Source organism: Epinephelus moara, chromosome 23 (assembly GCF_006386435.1).
Source record: "Epinephelus moara isolate mb chromosome 23, YSFRI_EMoa_1.0, whole genome shotgun sequence".
Lineage (NCBI taxonomy): Eukaryota > Metazoa > Chordata > Actinopteri > Perciformes > Serranidae > Epinephelus > Epinephelus moara.
The window spans coordinates 9,633,021-9,650,442 of NC_065528.1; the positions used below are offsets into that span (position 1 = coordinate 9,633,021).

General features: G+C 40.6%; 2 protein-coding genes across 3 annotated transcripts in view; one reads left to right on the forward strand and one right to left on the reverse strand.

The window, feature by feature from the left end:
- The window catches only part of nudt5 (nudix (nucleoside diphosphate linked moiety X)-type motif 5), a 6,726-nt gene extending 2,413 nt beyond the window's left edge, over nucleotides 1-4,313 (reverse strand). Inside the window, exons 1-7 of the mRNA XM_050036568.1 lie at nucleotides 4,174-4,313; nucleotides 3,770-3,843; nucleotides 2,398-2,465; nucleotides 2,196-2,248; nucleotides 2,005-2,112; nucleotides 1,737-1,832; nucleotides 1,472-1,573 (exon numbers count right to left, since the gene is read on the reverse strand). Coding sequence (XP_049892525.1) covers nucleotides 1,472-1,573; nucleotides 1,737-1,832; nucleotides 2,005-2,112; nucleotides 2,196-2,248; nucleotides 2,398-2,465; nucleotides 3,770-3,843; nucleotides 4,174-4,264 — 592 coding nt within the window. The 5' untranslated portion in view covers nucleotides 4,265-4,313. The remainder of the gene's footprint in view (nucleotides 1-1,471; nucleotides 1,574-1,736; nucleotides 1,833-2,004; nucleotides 2,113-2,195; nucleotides 2,249-2,397; nucleotides 2,466-3,769; nucleotides 3,844-4,173) is intronic.
- Nucleotides 4,314-4,829: 516 nt separating this feature from the next.
- On the forward strand, nucleotides 4,830-15,546 carry cdc123 (cell division cycle 123 homolog (S. cerevisiae)). Of its 2 annotated transcripts, none has more exons than XM_050036562.1 (13): nucleotides 4,830-4,972; nucleotides 5,256-5,327; nucleotides 6,762-6,825; nucleotides 7,414-7,446; nucleotides 8,054-8,149; nucleotides 8,623-8,729; nucleotides 9,167-9,218; nucleotides 9,390-9,465; nucleotides 11,778-11,900; nucleotides 12,190-12,218; nucleotides 12,344-12,448; nucleotides 12,590-12,727; nucleotides 14,683-15,546. In XM_050036562.1, the coding sequence occupies exons 1-13, from the start codon at nucleotides 4,899-4,901 to the stop codon at nucleotides 14,749-14,751; spliced, it is 1,038 nt and encodes a 345-aa protein (XP_049892519.1). In that variant the 5' UTR covers nucleotides 4,830-4,898; the 3' UTR covers nucleotides 14,752-15,546. The 2 variants fall into 2 exon arrangements, with proteins under 2 accessions (XP_049892519.1, XP_049892520.1); XM_050036563.1 differs by having other exon boundaries at nucleotides 14,686-15,546.
- Nucleotides 15,547-17,422: the final 1,876 nt, after the last annotated feature.

The following is a 17,422-nucleotide window of genomic DNA, read 5'->3' on the forward strand; positions in this document are numbered from 1 at the left end:
ATTCATTGTGCCGACAGTGGCTTAGAAAACCGCCCATAACCGTGTCAAGTGGGGAAGAGGGAAGAGGGAAGGCGGCTGGAGTTCCTCCAACATTTGCGGTTAGATTATGATATTTTTTTATTGACAAAAATATAGGCTGCTTCGGCTGATTTTTTATGGGCACATGTGCCCCTAAATATTTTTTACAGTTCACACACACCTATTTTTAGTCACAAATGCGAGTGAAACGCTCGCACTGTCGAGAACTGCCTTTTAAATATATATTGTCATCGCTTCATAATTTTATCCTATTAGACAGTGACCTCAACAAATTCTTATCAGTTCACTGCTGAGTCCAAGTGGACATTTGTGCCAAATTTGAGGAAATTCCCTCAAGGCCTTCTTGAGACATTGCATTCACAAGAATGAGACTGACATAAGGTCACAGTGACCTTGACTTTTGACAACTAACATGTAGTCAGCTCATCCTTGAGTCCAAGTGGACGTTTGTGCCAAATTTGAAAAAGAAAAAAAAAAAAAAATCCTTAAGGTATTCTTGAGATACTGTTTTCACAAGAGCGAGACAGACAAGGTCGCAGTGACATTGACCCTTGACCACCAAAATCTAATCAGTTCATTGTTGAGTCCAAGTGAACATTTGTGCCAAATTTGAAGAATTCCCTCAAGGTGCTCTTGAGATGTCGCCTTTATGAGAATGGGACAGACGGATAGATGGACTACCCAAACATTATGCCTCTGGCCACGGTTATTGCCAACACGGATGCATAAAAATAATTTAAGAGCTATATGATCGTGTTAGCTCAAATAGTGTGAATTATTCAGAGGACATAGAAAAATGTCACAGCAAAGATGTCCAGAATAAACACTTATGCAATGTAAATATAACCAGTCCAAATTAAACAACTATAAATAGCAATTTGATACAGAGCTATATGACACAGTCATATAGTCTCAGGAGTATAAGAAAAATATGAAATAAAAGAAAAACTGCATCTACAAAAAAGTTTTCGCATGAAAAGCATGTGAAAGGAAACTAATAGAAAACTATATGACCCTGTCAACTAACTTAAACTGTTTTGAGCCCAGAAAAATATATCGTACACATGCGGTCAAAAATAAATTACAAGATTAGATACCAAGAATAAATATATATGTAATATAAATAATCTCAATAAGGGATCATAATATAGAAGGGACCCCAAACATCAAATAAGAAAATGTATCTGTGGGTGTTCTGTTTGTTTTGACATGTTCTCTCATACGTGCCAATGGAGGGAAAATCTGTTTGCAAGGTTTTTGCATTGGGTACATTGAGTGAAAATGATTGGTTGAAGCAATGGGTGAGAAACTGAATTAGCCAACATGTAAAAGGAATTGCAGCATGTATACAAGAGGTAAAAGAGTACACGAGTAAATGTTTAATTAGAGCAGTGAGTAGGAATCAGTGAATGGATCCTGTCTGTCTCCTCACCGAGCTGTTGCGTTGGGTGGATGTTCTCCCCCTCATCTCCGTTGATGTTGACCATGACGATCTGGGTGGTGCAGTTGGACAGACCGGGGTCCAGACAGGTCACTGCCATAAAAACAGTTACATTAATACTAGTACTGTATGTTTCTTCTTTCCCAATTTGCACCTCTGACCCCTGAACCTCTCCAACACACACACAGGAGATAAGATACAGTGAAAAGAGGGGCAGCTTATGCAATCATACTAGGTTATGTGTGTTTGAGGGTACCTGGAGTGACTCCTACTACTTCTCCTTTGTAGCCGGTTTCTTCTTTTAGCTCCCTCAGGGCAGCAGCCTCTGCACTTTCCCCCTCGTCAATCAACCCTGAGAACAGCAGAAACAAAAACAGATATACTATAGTATCAATAGTTTAAAAAAGTCCCAGTAGCCCCATTGTGTGGGGAAAAATGAAAGACATCAAATTTTTCAGGGCCTGAAGAAAAAAAAACTTCATGACATTAAAAGTTGGGTGTCAAATTGTCAAATCGCTTCTGACCTGCAGGAAACTCCAGAGTGTAGCATCCTATAGGGGGACGGAACTGCTTCACCATCACCACGCAGTCTTTATGGAGCGTCCGCTTCAGCAGGGCGATAATTCCAACACCTAAAGAAAAGTGTGTTACAGCCGGCACAAATACATTTCTGACCTAACTGTCAATGCAAGTCCGACTGGACTGAGCAGCTCACCATCTGCGTCTGTGTTGGATTGTCTCGTTGTCCTTTTCACAGTCTCCCAGGTTCTGGTGGATGAAAACATGGAGTGAAACTGCATCCAGAAAGCGTGTAACATTACATTGCTTTTATTTTAATAACTTACAATAAGTAAATTTAACCACATGGAGCCAACTGTGTGATTGTAAGGGCGTGTCAGTCACAGACAGAACAGTACCTGGTTTGTCCAGCACGATCCACGTATGTCGTCTTCTCCAGCTTCACCCATTTTCCTGTTGCCATGAGCTACAACATAAACAGACAACACACTGAGCTAAGATCACTTAAATGGCACCAGATGGTTTTGTTATGCTGTGATGAAACTGTTACTATAAAGAGAGTCATCAGGTCTTTGGACAAGTCTCTATAACACAATGGAATCTGATACAAAAAAGCTTGTAGCTGTAATTTTCAGTGTTACTTAACATTTGTCAGAGATTTGTTGATTCTGTAAAGAAGTCCAACACTAACTAGACCCTCAACAAAACTGAACATTATAAGGGACCGTTCATTATTTATGAGGGAGGAAAGGGCTGTGCAAAAAGGGGGAAGCATGTCAAATAATCTTTTAAGCATTGGGAAGGGACTCGTGTTTTTTATTTTGGCATAGGGGAGGGGTTTACAAATTTAAATAGTTGTATTTTGTATTTAACACTGATTTTAAAGAAAACATGCCTAACACCAGGTTCACACTGAACGCAGAAGTGCCCAGATTTGTTGATTGTTAGCAGTCGCCTGGCCATTCACACCAGTAGCGCATTTTTCTATGCGGGTCAGCAAGTGATTCTGCACTCTGCTCTGTTTATATCACATGCAGAGCTCTGTCTCTGTCAGCTTGTGTGTGCCTGTGTGTGCCTGTGTGTGCACGTGTGTGTGTGTGTGTGTGTGTCTCTGCTCCTCTCTCTCACTATTTGTTTAGACACAGCTCTGACAAATATGTGGAAGCATGAGATGCATATTATATTATTTAATATAGTCAGATCATTTATGTCATATTTAATATACACTTCATATACAATACATTTTCAGTGTGTTTTCCTGCCAAAGATTTGCTCAAGACTCACGGAAAATATAGATCAGACTCTATAACCATCGCTGCTGATCATCTCCAGTGTACACAGCCCAATTGGTTAACATGGGCACCAAAAGCAAGGGGGCAGAACTCCACGGAAAATCAGCGCACTCTGCAGCGCTTCTTTGTCCAGTGTGAACCTGGTGTTAGTCATGTTTTCTTTAGAAATCACCAAAACGACACCATTTATCATAGCCAGAAACTGTAAAAAACACAATAATAATAAAATAAAGTCACAACCCAGCCACCCTCCTACTCTGACAAGTACAAACAGTCCCTAAATTTCACAACAACAGGATTCATTGCTCTGTATTGTACTAAATTGGATTAGATTTCTCAGACGTAGCTACTAAAACTGCCAATGGATAATACAGCTTTAAGTCAGTGCTCATGTGGAGCATTTTAAGGCAGCTTTCATTGAGTTTGTCCAGACACATCCCTTATAACTCACTGAAACACAAAATAAAATCAGACGTACCTCCTCCTTCACTATGTGTGGAGTAGTATTCACTTTGGGTTCCTCACAGTTGCTCATTTTCAGTATCTGGACAACTGAAATTGGAGGAAAGTCGAGTCCAAACACTTATTTTAAAACACAGCTCGCTATGAGCTCAACAAGAGAACAAAACACAGAGTTATAAACAACATGACAGGACTGACGAGACGTTTCTGATCCTGAGTCGCTCAGTTAGCTGCTACAGCCATAGGCGACGCTAACCTAGGTTCAACTTCCCGCCTTACATTTCACCATTTCTACTCGAGTCTTTGTTTATTTTACTGTAGCTAGCGGCTATACACTTCTTTATGCTACCAGGGTCCAGTACTTGTGCTTTAAAAACTTTAAAATAATCATTTTAAATGAACAAACTAAACTGGACTCACGTGAACTCCAAACTGTAGTAGTTGTGGTAAAGATGGTGATAAAGCGCAGATGAGTCACTCTGTCACCACTTCCGGGTACCGCAAACGTCATCGGAGTGTAGTTTTATCCTTTTGTGACTTGGGACACTGATGTTTTGCTACTTTACGCAACGTTTCTGGATAATTCTGGAGTTTTAGATAATTTAAACAAATTAATGTGGTTATTTGACAGCAAAAATGTTGACTGGTATCCGAAAAGATTGGCTCCCATCTTGTTGGTCATGCTTTTTATTTTATTTTATTTTATATATTCACTAAATACAGTGTCAAATACAGTTTACATGGAACACACAAAGACCACGTACAGCAGCAACACACAGCCAAGACGTGGATGAAAACTGACGTTCCGCTTGTCTTTTTAAAGGTACTGAGTGAGTACTCATTTTAATAAACGATCTCTGTCTCAAATCAGCGGTTTTTCATAGACCACGCCCACATTGTGCACTTCAAAAAGGCTTCCCCTTCTGTAAACACAAATATATTACATAATTCTAGCCATAAAAATGTGAGTTTTAATAATTTGCTCTGATTCTAATAAAATTAATTCACGAAAGAGCCAATAGATAGCTGTATTGTCTCAAAATTTCGAGGTGTTGAATGAGAATTCGGCTTCGACATTTTCCAAAATATCAGAGGACCGGAAGATATTTACTGATGGACACATTTCTATTACAGGATATTGCAGCATGAAGAAGGAGCAAGTTGTCAACTGTCAGTTTTCGGTTTGGTATCCGATATTCAAGAAACACACGATTAAAAGGTAGACAGCCGACGTTTGTAAAGATATTCCCGGACATATTGTAATTTTTGTATCTTAAAAAACCCCAGTACATTTAGCCATCAGCTAACGTTAGCTACCAGACAGATAACAGCTAGCTGCCATCTCTGTCTTATTGCCAATCGTTATATTTATCTTGTCTGTCACTACATATTTGTTTAAATCCTTTTCAGAGCAGCTTCCTCGCACCTCAGTCTTCCTCTCACGTCTGTTGTCTGTTATTTATTCTAGTATTTACATGTGCTATTCTTCCTCTTCATTGCAGTCAGATTCTCCCACTGCCTCAGAATGTAATAGAGTATTTACTGGACGATGGCACACTGGTAGTCTCTGGGAGGTAAGATGCCACTGACACACACACGCGCACACATACAAATTCTGCTCAAGTTGCCTTTGTTTGAATAAATGTGAAAACATGCCAAAGTTGAGCTCCATCTCAGAGTGCTGCTCCTATATTGATATTTTGATGGCACTTGCTGTGTGTTAGAAACATCACACAGTTAAATGTGTTTTTGTAGCACACAAGTGCTGTTACAGATTGACCCTGCAGTTATGTTCACAGTAGCATATTTCAAAGCACATGTTTTCTCCATGTAAGTGTGCATTGTGACCCCCTCCTGAGCACAATCCCTTTTTCCCTCCCTTCCCCTGTTTAAGATATATATTTTAGAACTTCTCTGTAAATAATATCCGCCTCCTACTGGTGTCTTGAAATTATACAATTTCAATTATTTTTTTCTACTAGTTTTTGATACATTATCATTAGAATATTAATGCATTTGTTCTTTATAAATGGTATCTCTATGGACATGTATGCCGTCTGGATCAACTCCTGGGTGTCTGCAGGTCTTTAAAAAGTCTTAAAATGTCTTGTTACAACAATAAGGCCATAAAAGTCATTACACAGTCTTACATTTGAATATGTGAGGTCTTAAATACTACAGTTTATCTAATTTCATTTATCATTTTTTTAAATTTCTTTTTGTGAAAATGAGTGAAGCTTTTCAATGTAAAAGTCCACATTTCTAATGTTGCAAACATTTAAAAATCTATTATACTATCACTTTGCTTCCTACTTGCACTTACCTTTTGGCAAAATGTAGATTGACTTTACTCACTATAATAACCATACTCCTACATAACACTAACCTCTGCACAAGATCACATAACCACTACTTGCCTGCAACGCTTACTGTCGATGCTTAAATTAGTAAAAAATGATTTATCTGTCCTAAATTTCGTTAAAAGGTGTCTTAAACAGGTCGTAAAACACATTAAATTTAACTGTCTGATACCTGCAGACACCCTGAACTCATCCTCAGTTGTACTTGTATATTAATTGTAATATTTATGTTGAAATTAATTTTGTGTAGTAGAATTACAGTTGCTGTTGCCGTTATTGTTGTTTTTTAGTGCACCTGTTTGATTTTTTTGCTCAGCAGCACATGATTATTTAAAAGGCACACATGATGGCAATAAAGCACAGAGCAAATCTGATGAAGCAATATGTGAAACACATAGTTTGCTCCTATTTTTGTTTTTAATATAAGCTGTCAACAAATTAAGTATCAATCTGAGTATCCTGTATGTTGGAATTTTGATTTCCTTTTTGGTTCATATGGTTTTTCTGGCACTGGATGGCCCCAGGAGAGAGGCATGCCTGTGCACAGGGTATCTTCAGTTCTGTGTGCATTATGATTCCAGATCTGTTCTGTGCCCGATGCAGTCGCTAAATTGACCAGTACTCATCTGTTGTTTTTCCTCCCTTCAGTGACCATAACACACAGCAGACACATACTAACAACAGCGACTCGGACGCAGAGGAAGACATTCAGGTACGGCAGCAGAGACTAAGGTTGTTTGTCCAGTAGAAGCTCCCTACAGTATTCATCCTGTCTTGTGTTACAGATTTGCACAAAAAGGATCAGAATTCTGCTATAATTTAAGAAATCACATTGTCACTTCTTTTTATTATGTACACTAGATATTGTGCAGTTATTTGTGACTGGTTTTTAATTTGCTGAAAGGCCAAATTCTGAAGTGGCACATAGATCATCCTTGGGGCACTGAAACCTCTTCTGAAGAGTTTTTAGGTTATCAGCTTTATGCTTGCCTGCCACAGCTACTTGAAAGTAGGAAACTCTGAGATATAATACACTTTGTAAAAATGAGGAGTTGACTTATACTGAAACATTAGTGAGTAAATGCATTTTTTGTAGTCTGTTTTTAGAGACTTTTATCAGGGAGCGATGTCAACATATTATCTTCATTAATTAGCTGTCTTGTGACATCACCTTTTTTTGTGCTGCCACAACTTTATAGCACCAACGCAACAGTGAAAGAATGAAGTCAACAATTAGAACTGTACTTTCATGTTGACGTTTACTCTCCAATCCTGTTTCATGCTCTCTACTTCCCTCTAGTGGTCAGATGATGAGACAACCAGCACTGTCACTGTAAGTACACTCAGTGTTTCTCATTACCTCATATTCTTAAAGTGACAGTTCACCCCAAAATCAAAAATACATGTTTCTACTCTTATCTGTAGTGCTATTTATCAATCTAGATTGTTTTGGTGTGAGTTTCCAAGTGATGGAAATGTCTGCCTTTACTCTCAAATAAAATGGAACTGGATGGTGCTTGGCTTGTGGTGCTCAAAAGAGACATTGCTGTTGAGTTTTTCAGATGTATTTTTTTTGGTACTTTGAGCACCACAAGCTGAGTGCTATCTAGTTCCATTATATTGGAGAGAAAGCTGACATCTCTACAGCTGATATCTCCAATACTTGGCAACTCACACAAAAACAATCTAGACTGATAAATAGCTCTACAGGTTAGAGGAAAAATATGTTTTTAAAGGGGGTGAACTGTCCCTTTAATTTATTTCCTACCTGATAAAACATTTTTTTATGTCTGAAACCCCCATTTACATGAGCATGAATTATTCCACCTCACTTTTATGGTGCATTACTGCTCTTTGCAGTAATGCATCACCTCATGCATATCATTAAACAATGCAATAATTATGATCACTGTGTAATTATGTGGCTTTGTGTGTGCTAGGCTCCGGAGTTCCCAGAATTCAACTCTAAAGTGCTGGAGGCCATAAACGCCCTGGGTGGACGTGTCTTTCCCAAACTTAACTGGAGCGCCCCACGGGTACAATACTGCACTCAGCTGCTTTTAAGGTTCAGTGTGGAGGATTTAGGGGGATATATTGGCAGAAATGGAATATAATATAATAAGTAGGACTTTTTGTGAGTCTATAATCACCCAAGATTAAGAATCGTTATGTTTTCCAGAGACACGCCCCATTTGTGAGACCACTAATTCCCCATAAATCTTTCACACTGCTCCTTTGACAAAAAAGAAAACACTATGTTTGTCTGTTTCATTTCAAGTTAGCAGAGAGTTGATTTCATTACCTAAGTGTTGACATGAGTTATTTTTATTATTATTTTAGCATAACCCAATTATGTGCTGGCGAAAAGCCCCGTGCATTTGAGTGCATTGAAGAATAGAGTTGCTGCTTGTACCACTGCCAGCCTGAAGGATTGAGGCATAACTTAACATGCGTGCGTGTGTGTATGTGTGTGTATGTGTATGTGTATGTGTGTGTGTGTCCCTTTCAGGATGCTAACTGGATTGCTCTGAACAGTTCCCTGCAGTGTCACAGCCTCAGTGATATATTCCTGCTCTTCAAAAGTTCAGACTTCATCACCCACGACCTCACGCAGCCGTAAGCCTCGCCATCCAACAACATCAACCCACACACACACACACACGCACAAACACAGATTTTGCATTTAGATGACAACTGATATCAAAAAATAACCAGGCTGGGTGTATGTGAGCTTATTTCAGTCTGCAGTAAAACACAAGTGGCAGCTGGAGAAATTGCTGCGATGTAGATTTATGCCTCTGCGCTCTGCATGACAAACATTTAGTGCGGCGAGTGATTTACTGCGGCGCACAGCCTCAGGAAAACTGTTTGTGTGAGTAGAGAAGGCAGTGTGATATATGCGTGTTTGTTGGACTCTTTTACAAAACTTCTCTCTCAAACTTGCTGAGCGTAACGCAGCAGCCAAACTGTGACTGATTCAATTAGAGTGAAACCAAACAGAACATTGTTGTTTCTGTTTAACGGCTGTAACTGTTATTAATTTCTTTGTGCAGATTTCTTGTATGCAGTGACCAGGACTCCCCAGATCCAGTCATAAACTATGAGGTATTTTTAACTAAATATTAATATCATTATCATGTGTTTACTGACCTTTGAGTCCCATCATGCACTGACAAAGGCTCGACCACCTCCTCCATGTTGCAGTTGGTCGAATGCTCTCTGTGTACAAACTCTCACACCCCTGTGGATGTTATCTGTGTTGTCTTCTGTCCCCAGCTGGTCCTGAGGAAGTGGAGCGAGCTGATTCCTGGTGGAGAGTTTCGCTGCTTCGTCAAGGAAAACAAACTGATCGGTAAAAATTCTCCACTCACCAGTCTTTATTTTGAAATAATCATCAGCGTATTATTTTCAAGATAGTAGAGGGAAATGTTGTACTCTTTACTCCACTACATTTATTTGATAACTTTAGTGACTTTGCAGATTCACATTAATAATACAGGTTTAATCAACTAAAACATTATGATGTGTAATTATTATAGATTACATTGAACTACCCAGCAATCAATTGAAATCAGCTCCACCTTTATCAGCCCTTCCAGTCTTTATTAAAGTGATGCATAATGCATCACTATTTATAATCCAGTAATGTGCACATACATTATTCAGTATAAGTGGTACTTGTGGTACATCAAAGGGGCACAATGCAAAATTCAGAGTGTATGAGTTGTCTGGATTTGGCTCTCAGCAGAGATTTGGCTGAGCAGGCAGCTTGCAACTAACCATGCTAACTCCAAAAACAGCACTAAACAATGGTAACAGTGCTGACAGAACTAACAGGGTTAACCGTTGGGGAGGAACCAGAGGGTGGGCGCTTTGTTTACATGATGCCCTAGTGAGTGCAGTGCAAAATGGCGGTGATGAGCTAGCTAGTGGGACGCCCACACAAGAGCCCTTTTTACACAGAGATCGTCCTATAGAGCCGCTATGAAGTCCCTTCAATATGCCGCCTTTACATACTTACACGGAACCAAACGACAGTGGCATCATTTCGCTCCTGTGTGTCATTTTAGACAACATGTCAGCATTGAGGAATCAAAAGAGGCATGACAGGTGAGACATGTGACATAACAGCGTATGCCTCTAGTGTGACGTATAAGGCCCGAACATACTCAGGCGTACTATTAGCGGAGCGGACTCCGCGAGGAATGTCCGCAGTCATTCGGGCTTTCATAGTCGAGCGCACTTCCGCGTTGTAGTTTCCTGTAAAAATGTCCATGAAAAATCCCCGCGATGTGAAAAATACATGCCGAGTAGTCACTGGTGCGCGGAGCGGAGTCCGCGCGGTCGTAAAATCTGAGCTTTGCACGCACAGGGCTTGCGGACGTCCGCTTTGAGTCCGCGCGGACCTCTCCGGAGTCCGTTCCGCGTACGTTCCGCCCGAGTATGTTCGGGCCTGTAGCATATGCGACTGCAACGCTCTATAAATAATAAGAATTGCAGTAACAATCATTTTACTGTCTGTTTTATGGCGGCTAATCTCGTCCTCTGCCCAGACGATAAGAAACTCCCGGACCTCATTGTTTTCCTAATTTTTCAGACAATGTTCTTCTTCTTCTTGGAGTTAGCTGCTAACTGCTATCAGCTAATTTTTAAATCTCCTGCAGTTGCTCGCACTCATAGTATGTCATCCTGATCACTATCTCGTCCCGTCGGCTGTCGCGTTTATACAGAATTTGTTTCTACACTGTTCCCCCCTCCGATCCCACCTTAAAGGGTAGACCACTTCTCCCATTCCGCAATTATACCTTTTATACAGAACAGCAAGGCTGCATAACAATATGAAATTCCCACCTTGAAAATGCAGTGTAAAAGGGGCTAAGGACTCACATGCAGGCAAGGTCAGACTGGCTTACAACAACAAATAACAGAGAAGCTCAGATTACAACACAAAGAGGGGGTGTGGCTTCATTCTCTGCTCAGGATGCCATAACTCCACTATATCTTTTTATAGCAAATAGAGATTTGCTGCTATACTAATGCTCTAAATGACATAATCAGAACCTTGAAGTATATTTTGATGCTAATACTTTTGTACGTTCATTTCAGGAACATTTTGAATTCAGTGCTTTTACCTCTAACAGAGTATTTTTACACTGTAGTATTGCTACTTTTGCGTTAAAAAAAGGAACACTTCACTCACAAATTGACCATTTGTACATCAGTTAGTTACGCTGTGTTACCTTGAATTCATGAGGGAAATTTTGTTTTTCTCGCATGCCTCCATGAAAAACAGCAAACATATTGATTCAGTGATTGATTGGGGACCAGTGGTATACTAAATCAATCTGTTCGCTGTTTTCTGTGGAGGCATGTGAGAAACAACAAAGTTCTCCGCACAAACTCATAGTAACATCTCCGTTGCACTGAAGAGGTGACCACATCTTATAACAAGGGAAACATGCAGGATTGTTTTACAGCACAAAACAGCAAGAGGGCACTCCAAGCTGAATATATCTAAAAAGGGAATTAGTTTGGGGAAAAAAACCCTCTAATGTTACAGCGAAATAATGATGTTCGAGCTGTACTTTTACTCAGCAGGCTAATTTAGAAACAATTATAAAATTCAATTTGAGCTCCACTGATGGCGTATGTGTCTGTTCCCAGCCATCTCCCAGAGAGACTACACTCAGTATTACCAGCACGTCTTGAAGCAGGAGGAGGAGATCTGTCACGCCATACAGGGATTCTTCAGCCAGCACATCCAGTACAACTTCCTGGACGAAGACTGTGAGCACCAGCATCCGTTTTTCTTGCTCTAGCCTGTAGACAACTTCACACCTCCTCCAGCTCTGCTCAGACAGAAACAGATTGCTTAATTTTTTTTAAGTCATTTAATATTTATAGTTGTAAACAGGATACTGGGACGGGAGAAAATGCAGGGAAACATCCAGTGTGTTATTTTTCACTTAGAAATGATTTCAAGTAGTATTAAAAGTTTTTTTGAATTTTAGGTGTGTCTTTGTGAAACTAGCTGACACATGTTTGATAACTATATTTGTTTTTTTGTGTTTTACAGTTGTGTTTGATGTCTACAGAGATAGCCAGGTAAGCACAGTGATGAATTTTGATAAAGGCATTTTTTAAAAAAAATGACATTTGCAACCTTAGTTACACTTATCTATTGTGTGTGTGTGTGTGTGTGTGTGTGTGTTTGTGTGTGTGTTTTGCAGGGGAAGGTGTGGCTCATCGACGTGAACCCGTTCGGAGAGGTGACAGATTCGCTGCTGTTCACCTGGGAGGAGCTGACGTCTGGCGGCGAACTCACACAGCAGCAGGTCAGCCATCATGACACACTTGTTCTGAAAAACAAAATTTGTAGCGGGACAGTAAGAAAAGTCTTTGTATTTGACCTTTATAGTAGTGATGCTGAACTTCGATAAATGAATCAAAACTGACTTTTTGTTTCATACGTGTAGGAGGGACCGGCGTTCCGCTGCACCACCAGCGAGGTGACGGTGCAGCCCAGTCCCTGTCTGAGCTACAGAATCCCACGGGACTTTGTCGACCTCTCCACCGGAGAAGACGCCTTCAAACTCATCGACTTCCTCAAACTGGTAGGGTATTGTTTGTACAGATCATTTTTCATGAGAGTTTATTTAGCTTGCAGATATTGTCCTGTTGCTTCACAACGCCACAGAAGGCTGGGGGGGGCTGTCTTATTTTGGCGAGCATCAGAATTAACTCGACAAATGGTGGATGGGCCTGTACCAAGTCTGACTCATGCGGGAGCCTGGAGTTCATGTCCCACCACAGACTGGCAGTTAACATACTGTAGGCCTCTTTCTTAACCATAATCACAATCTTTGCATAACCAAGCGTTGTAGTTGCCTCACCATAACAACAACTTGAACATAACCGTAAACGTTCTCTAACCTTAAAGTTGCAGTCCTTAAGAGTTTCATCAAATCAAACCCACTTTTTGATTCCATGATTGGGATTAAGTATATCTACACTCACTATTTGCTTCATTATGCAGTAGTTTGCTTTGTCAGTGGCAGGGTCCGCCATTCCTATGGTGCTTTTAAATGGTGTACCGATGCATAAGGGATTCACAGGAACCAAAACTTGTACATACTGGATGAAATTAGGATGACTCTGCATCTAATTTGTGCAATGAGTTACACAATGACAAATCCCGGGCATTTTGAAGAGGAAACATATTTGTGTAGCTACAGAGCTTTATAAAGAGCACAGGTTGCTTGTCTTCTTCTGTCATATTTGTGACGGAGTCGCTCCTTAATCCCATTTCCTGCCCACAGTGATCAAAGAATGTGTCATTTAACGTGGAAGTGTGGTGCATGAAGACATTCTCAGAGTTTCCACCAGTAACTATGTATGTCACAAAATCAGCTATTACTTTACTCTTAAAACCACACTGTAAAAAATCATAAAATATTGTACCAGAGGCTTAAAATTATTGTAACTGAGCAAAATTTTTGCACGTAAGTCATAATCTTAAGAAAAAATGGGCGTAAATGTGTAATTTTACAAAACATCTTTTTGACACACCAACAAATCTACCCCATTGTTGCTGTTTTTTAAGCAAGCTCATATATCAATGATGTGTGGAAGGGTATGTGTCCATAAGTCCCGTTACATGTTCATCATAGCCTACACCAAGCATGGTAGGCTAGAAAGAGGTCAAATGAGAAGAGATGCAAAAACACAGACGAAGGATCCATATTTCGCCAATCTGATCATGTCAAGAAATTGACTGAAATGAGACCAACCACTGATTGTAAATTTTCGTACACTGTGGCACTTTTGGCATCATCGATGGTACGTCATACAGAAGGCAAAAACATTGTACAATTACGATAATCATCTGATCATCCCATCAGCATCTGGCAATGCTGTGTGCAGATATAATAGAGTAAGACTATTAAAATGGTGACATTGAATGTAATCTAGGGTTTTTCAGAATTGTCCTATGTTGGCGTTCTTGTCTTTTTTCCAATGTGAACCTTCCACATACTCAAATGGGGTCAGAAGTTATTTGTTCAAATAAACACAAGAAATTTGTGCTCTAGAGAAAGGATCAGCACTCAGTGAATAACCTCCTAAACCCTATGATAAGCTATTATGGCAAGGCTTAACTATACAGACCAGTGAGCAGTGATAACTAACATCTTCTTTGGGGTCATCGGGTGGGAACCTCCTTTCACCAATGTTTTGTCTAGTTGGGCTAGACAGTGATAATCTGGCGTCCCAGAGTCACTCCCCTAATGCCAGCTCTCACTGCTCCCCGCACCAACCCAGTAACCTCCTTTACCTTACTTACACATGGCTTTCTCAGCCCAAACAGCACTGCCACCTTCAACAAACCCAGGCTCCATACATGTGAGCTCCAGGTAGAGACAGTGCTGATACTACCTTTCCTAGCGCATTCACCATACTCTATTTCACATGCTACATAGCATAACTCCAATATAAGCTAAAGTTAAAGGAGATTGAGAAGATAAACTCACAGGCTTTCTCATTTTATTTATTATTATTTGCCTCTCCACAGAAGAAAAGTCAACAGGAAGAATCTGAAGAAGAGGAGGAGGAAGAGGGGGAGGAGAACGCTCCACAGTGACACGGTTCCTCTGAAACCTGAAGAACAGCTGCTAGTGTCACCAGCCCCTCCGTATAACGTTTTCTGCATGAAGTGACTCTTCACCCTCTGTCCTGTTTAAGCTTATTCTTCAGCGCAGCCTTCATCCTCTCACGCTCGTCTGTGAACAGTACGCTGTGTACCCTGGGTTTCCTTCATAGCTCTCTCGTGTTAGTCTAATAGAACATGTTAAATTAGCAGATCATGTTGATGGCTCTTTGAGGATTCATTTTCTGTCAGGTTATTCTTTGCCTCCGACACTGCGGAGCGCCGTCTTGCTGATCGTAATGGCTCGATGAGACAGTGGAGGGAGGCCTCTGCAGTGTCGATTAGCCATTTATGTCAGTTCGGGGGGCATGATTAGTTATTTTTATGGGGGGAAAGCTTGTGTTACTGAAAGGGGATGTATTCACTAATACTGTAAAGGATGCCTGCTTTTATACTTTGAAATAAGTGTGTAATATAGTTTATGTATCTTCATCGCAGCCCAGACAGTGTCTCTGGACACACACACATTTAATTGTACATGTTTGTGTGTTGCGAGGCTGTGACAGACCTCTCTATTTAACACTAAAGCTGTTCATCACCGAGTCACCTTTAATTTTTCTCCCCAGCAATCCCTGCTCCTCCATCTCTCCCTGCCAATTTCCCCTGAACAGTTTTGACACACTCATTGCTCTGAGCCGCTCCGGGCGCTCTTTTCGAGTCCTGTTTCTCCCATCATGCATCGCTGTAGACTGTTGCTCCACAAAACACCATTAAACTTCTTGTCGTGTATTGGTTCGGCTGTCAGTCTGGTGGGTGCTGTAAACTAGCACATTAGAAATTGATTGTGCTTTTACGCAACGGCTCTCATTACGCCGGGAGCTAAATGAGCTGTGCATGCACAATGCAGGGCAGTTCATTTTGGGTTGGGTTTTTTTTTTTTTTCTCCTCTGCTGAATTGATAGAGCAATTACAGGGAGATGGAAAGAGCTGGTGTGATGAGAGTTACAGCTCCCCGGGTGAAAGGCTGTGGACGGGAAACGGTGTACAAGGCACATATTGCGGGGAATGTTGCACATTAATCATCATTTTAAAAATGAAATCTGGCTGTAAACAAACCAGCCAGACCTGGAGGAGGCATCCTGGTTTGACCTGCGGTGGTGGAGGATGAGCTTCAGTTTCTGTACACAGGGTTTTTTACCAGTAAATATAAAGCTTAGCCAATGACGAACTCCACTCTGCAATGAACTAATGTACACAGAAAAAGAGACTATTATATAGCATATTCAGTTTTCTTGAAAAGATGTACAAGCAGTTGCCAGTTTTTTAGGTGCTCCAAGCAAAAACTAATGTGGTATTATACACAGCAATGCAATAAATAAGGCAGAAGCTCAGTCCATAGGGACTTGGGTTGGGAACCGGAGGGTTGTTTGTTCGAGTCCCCGTCCGGACCAAATATGGAGCGTGGATTGGTGGCTGGAGAGATGCCAGTTCACCTCCTGGGCACTGCCGAGGTGCCCTTGGGCAAGGCACCGAACCCCCCAACCGCTCGGGGCACCTGACCAAGGGCAGCCCCCTCACTCTGGCATCTCTCCACTTTGTGCATGTATAGGTCCTGTTTGTGCATGTGTGTGTCTTTCGGACCTGTGTGTAAGCAAGAGTGAAAACATTGAATTTCCCCTCAGGGGGATTAATAAAGTAAATAAACTTAAACTTAAATGTTCCTTTATGAAGGTTATAATGTTCAGTTCTTGCTTCAGCTGTTGTAGAGAAGGTGTTGATTGTGTTAATGTATACTGAGAGGTGTTTAAATAACTGGACAAAACATCAGAAAAACCTTAGGACGATGCAGACTTGATCAGTTTTTGCAGGGCTGATGTATAAGACTGCATTAGTTTTAGTTAGGTGTACCTAATAAACTGGCAACTGTGTGTATTATCATGTAACTTAAAGCTGCAATAACAAATATTTATGTATACAATGGATCAAATGACTACCTTTATATAAAAGGTGTGGCTCATAGGGCTAAAGCCACAGAGAATTATCAGCCAGTTCTGCAGTGCCCTTCAGCTCCACGGAGAATCTCTCAGTTCATTGTTTTGGTTTTCTGGCCCCAACCCGTGGCTCCTATGAGTGCCATTTTCAGATATATTAACTATTTTCAGTGACAAAGCAATTATTAACTGACTGTATGCTACATTACCAGCATCAAACAGAAGAAAAAGTTAGCAATTTATAGGTGAACATTGTGAAACATTTAGCTGCTACAGAGCAAGATCAATCCCTCAGAAGTCAGGGCTGCGTCTGAACGTCTATACTAAAATACAACTTAGTATGCTTAAACAGCATGTACGATGAAACCAATAATATGTGAATTGGGTTCCTGGTGAAATATTACAGTATGTAAACACTGGACATTAAGCTGGCATAAATACCCCACAGTGCAATGGTGGACAGAGACCAAGACTGCTTTGTAACGACAATAACGTTTCCATTTAAGTCTACAATTTCATTTAGCTAGGCGTGATGTATTTTTAAAAATTTGTTGGTTGGCGCCATAGTTGCGCGTCTCCAATTGCAAGGATGCTCTCGTCCAAAAAGATACATACTGTTTAGGTAGACAAAAGTATGCTGAACGATCGTACACATGTTGGGTATGTAGCGCATA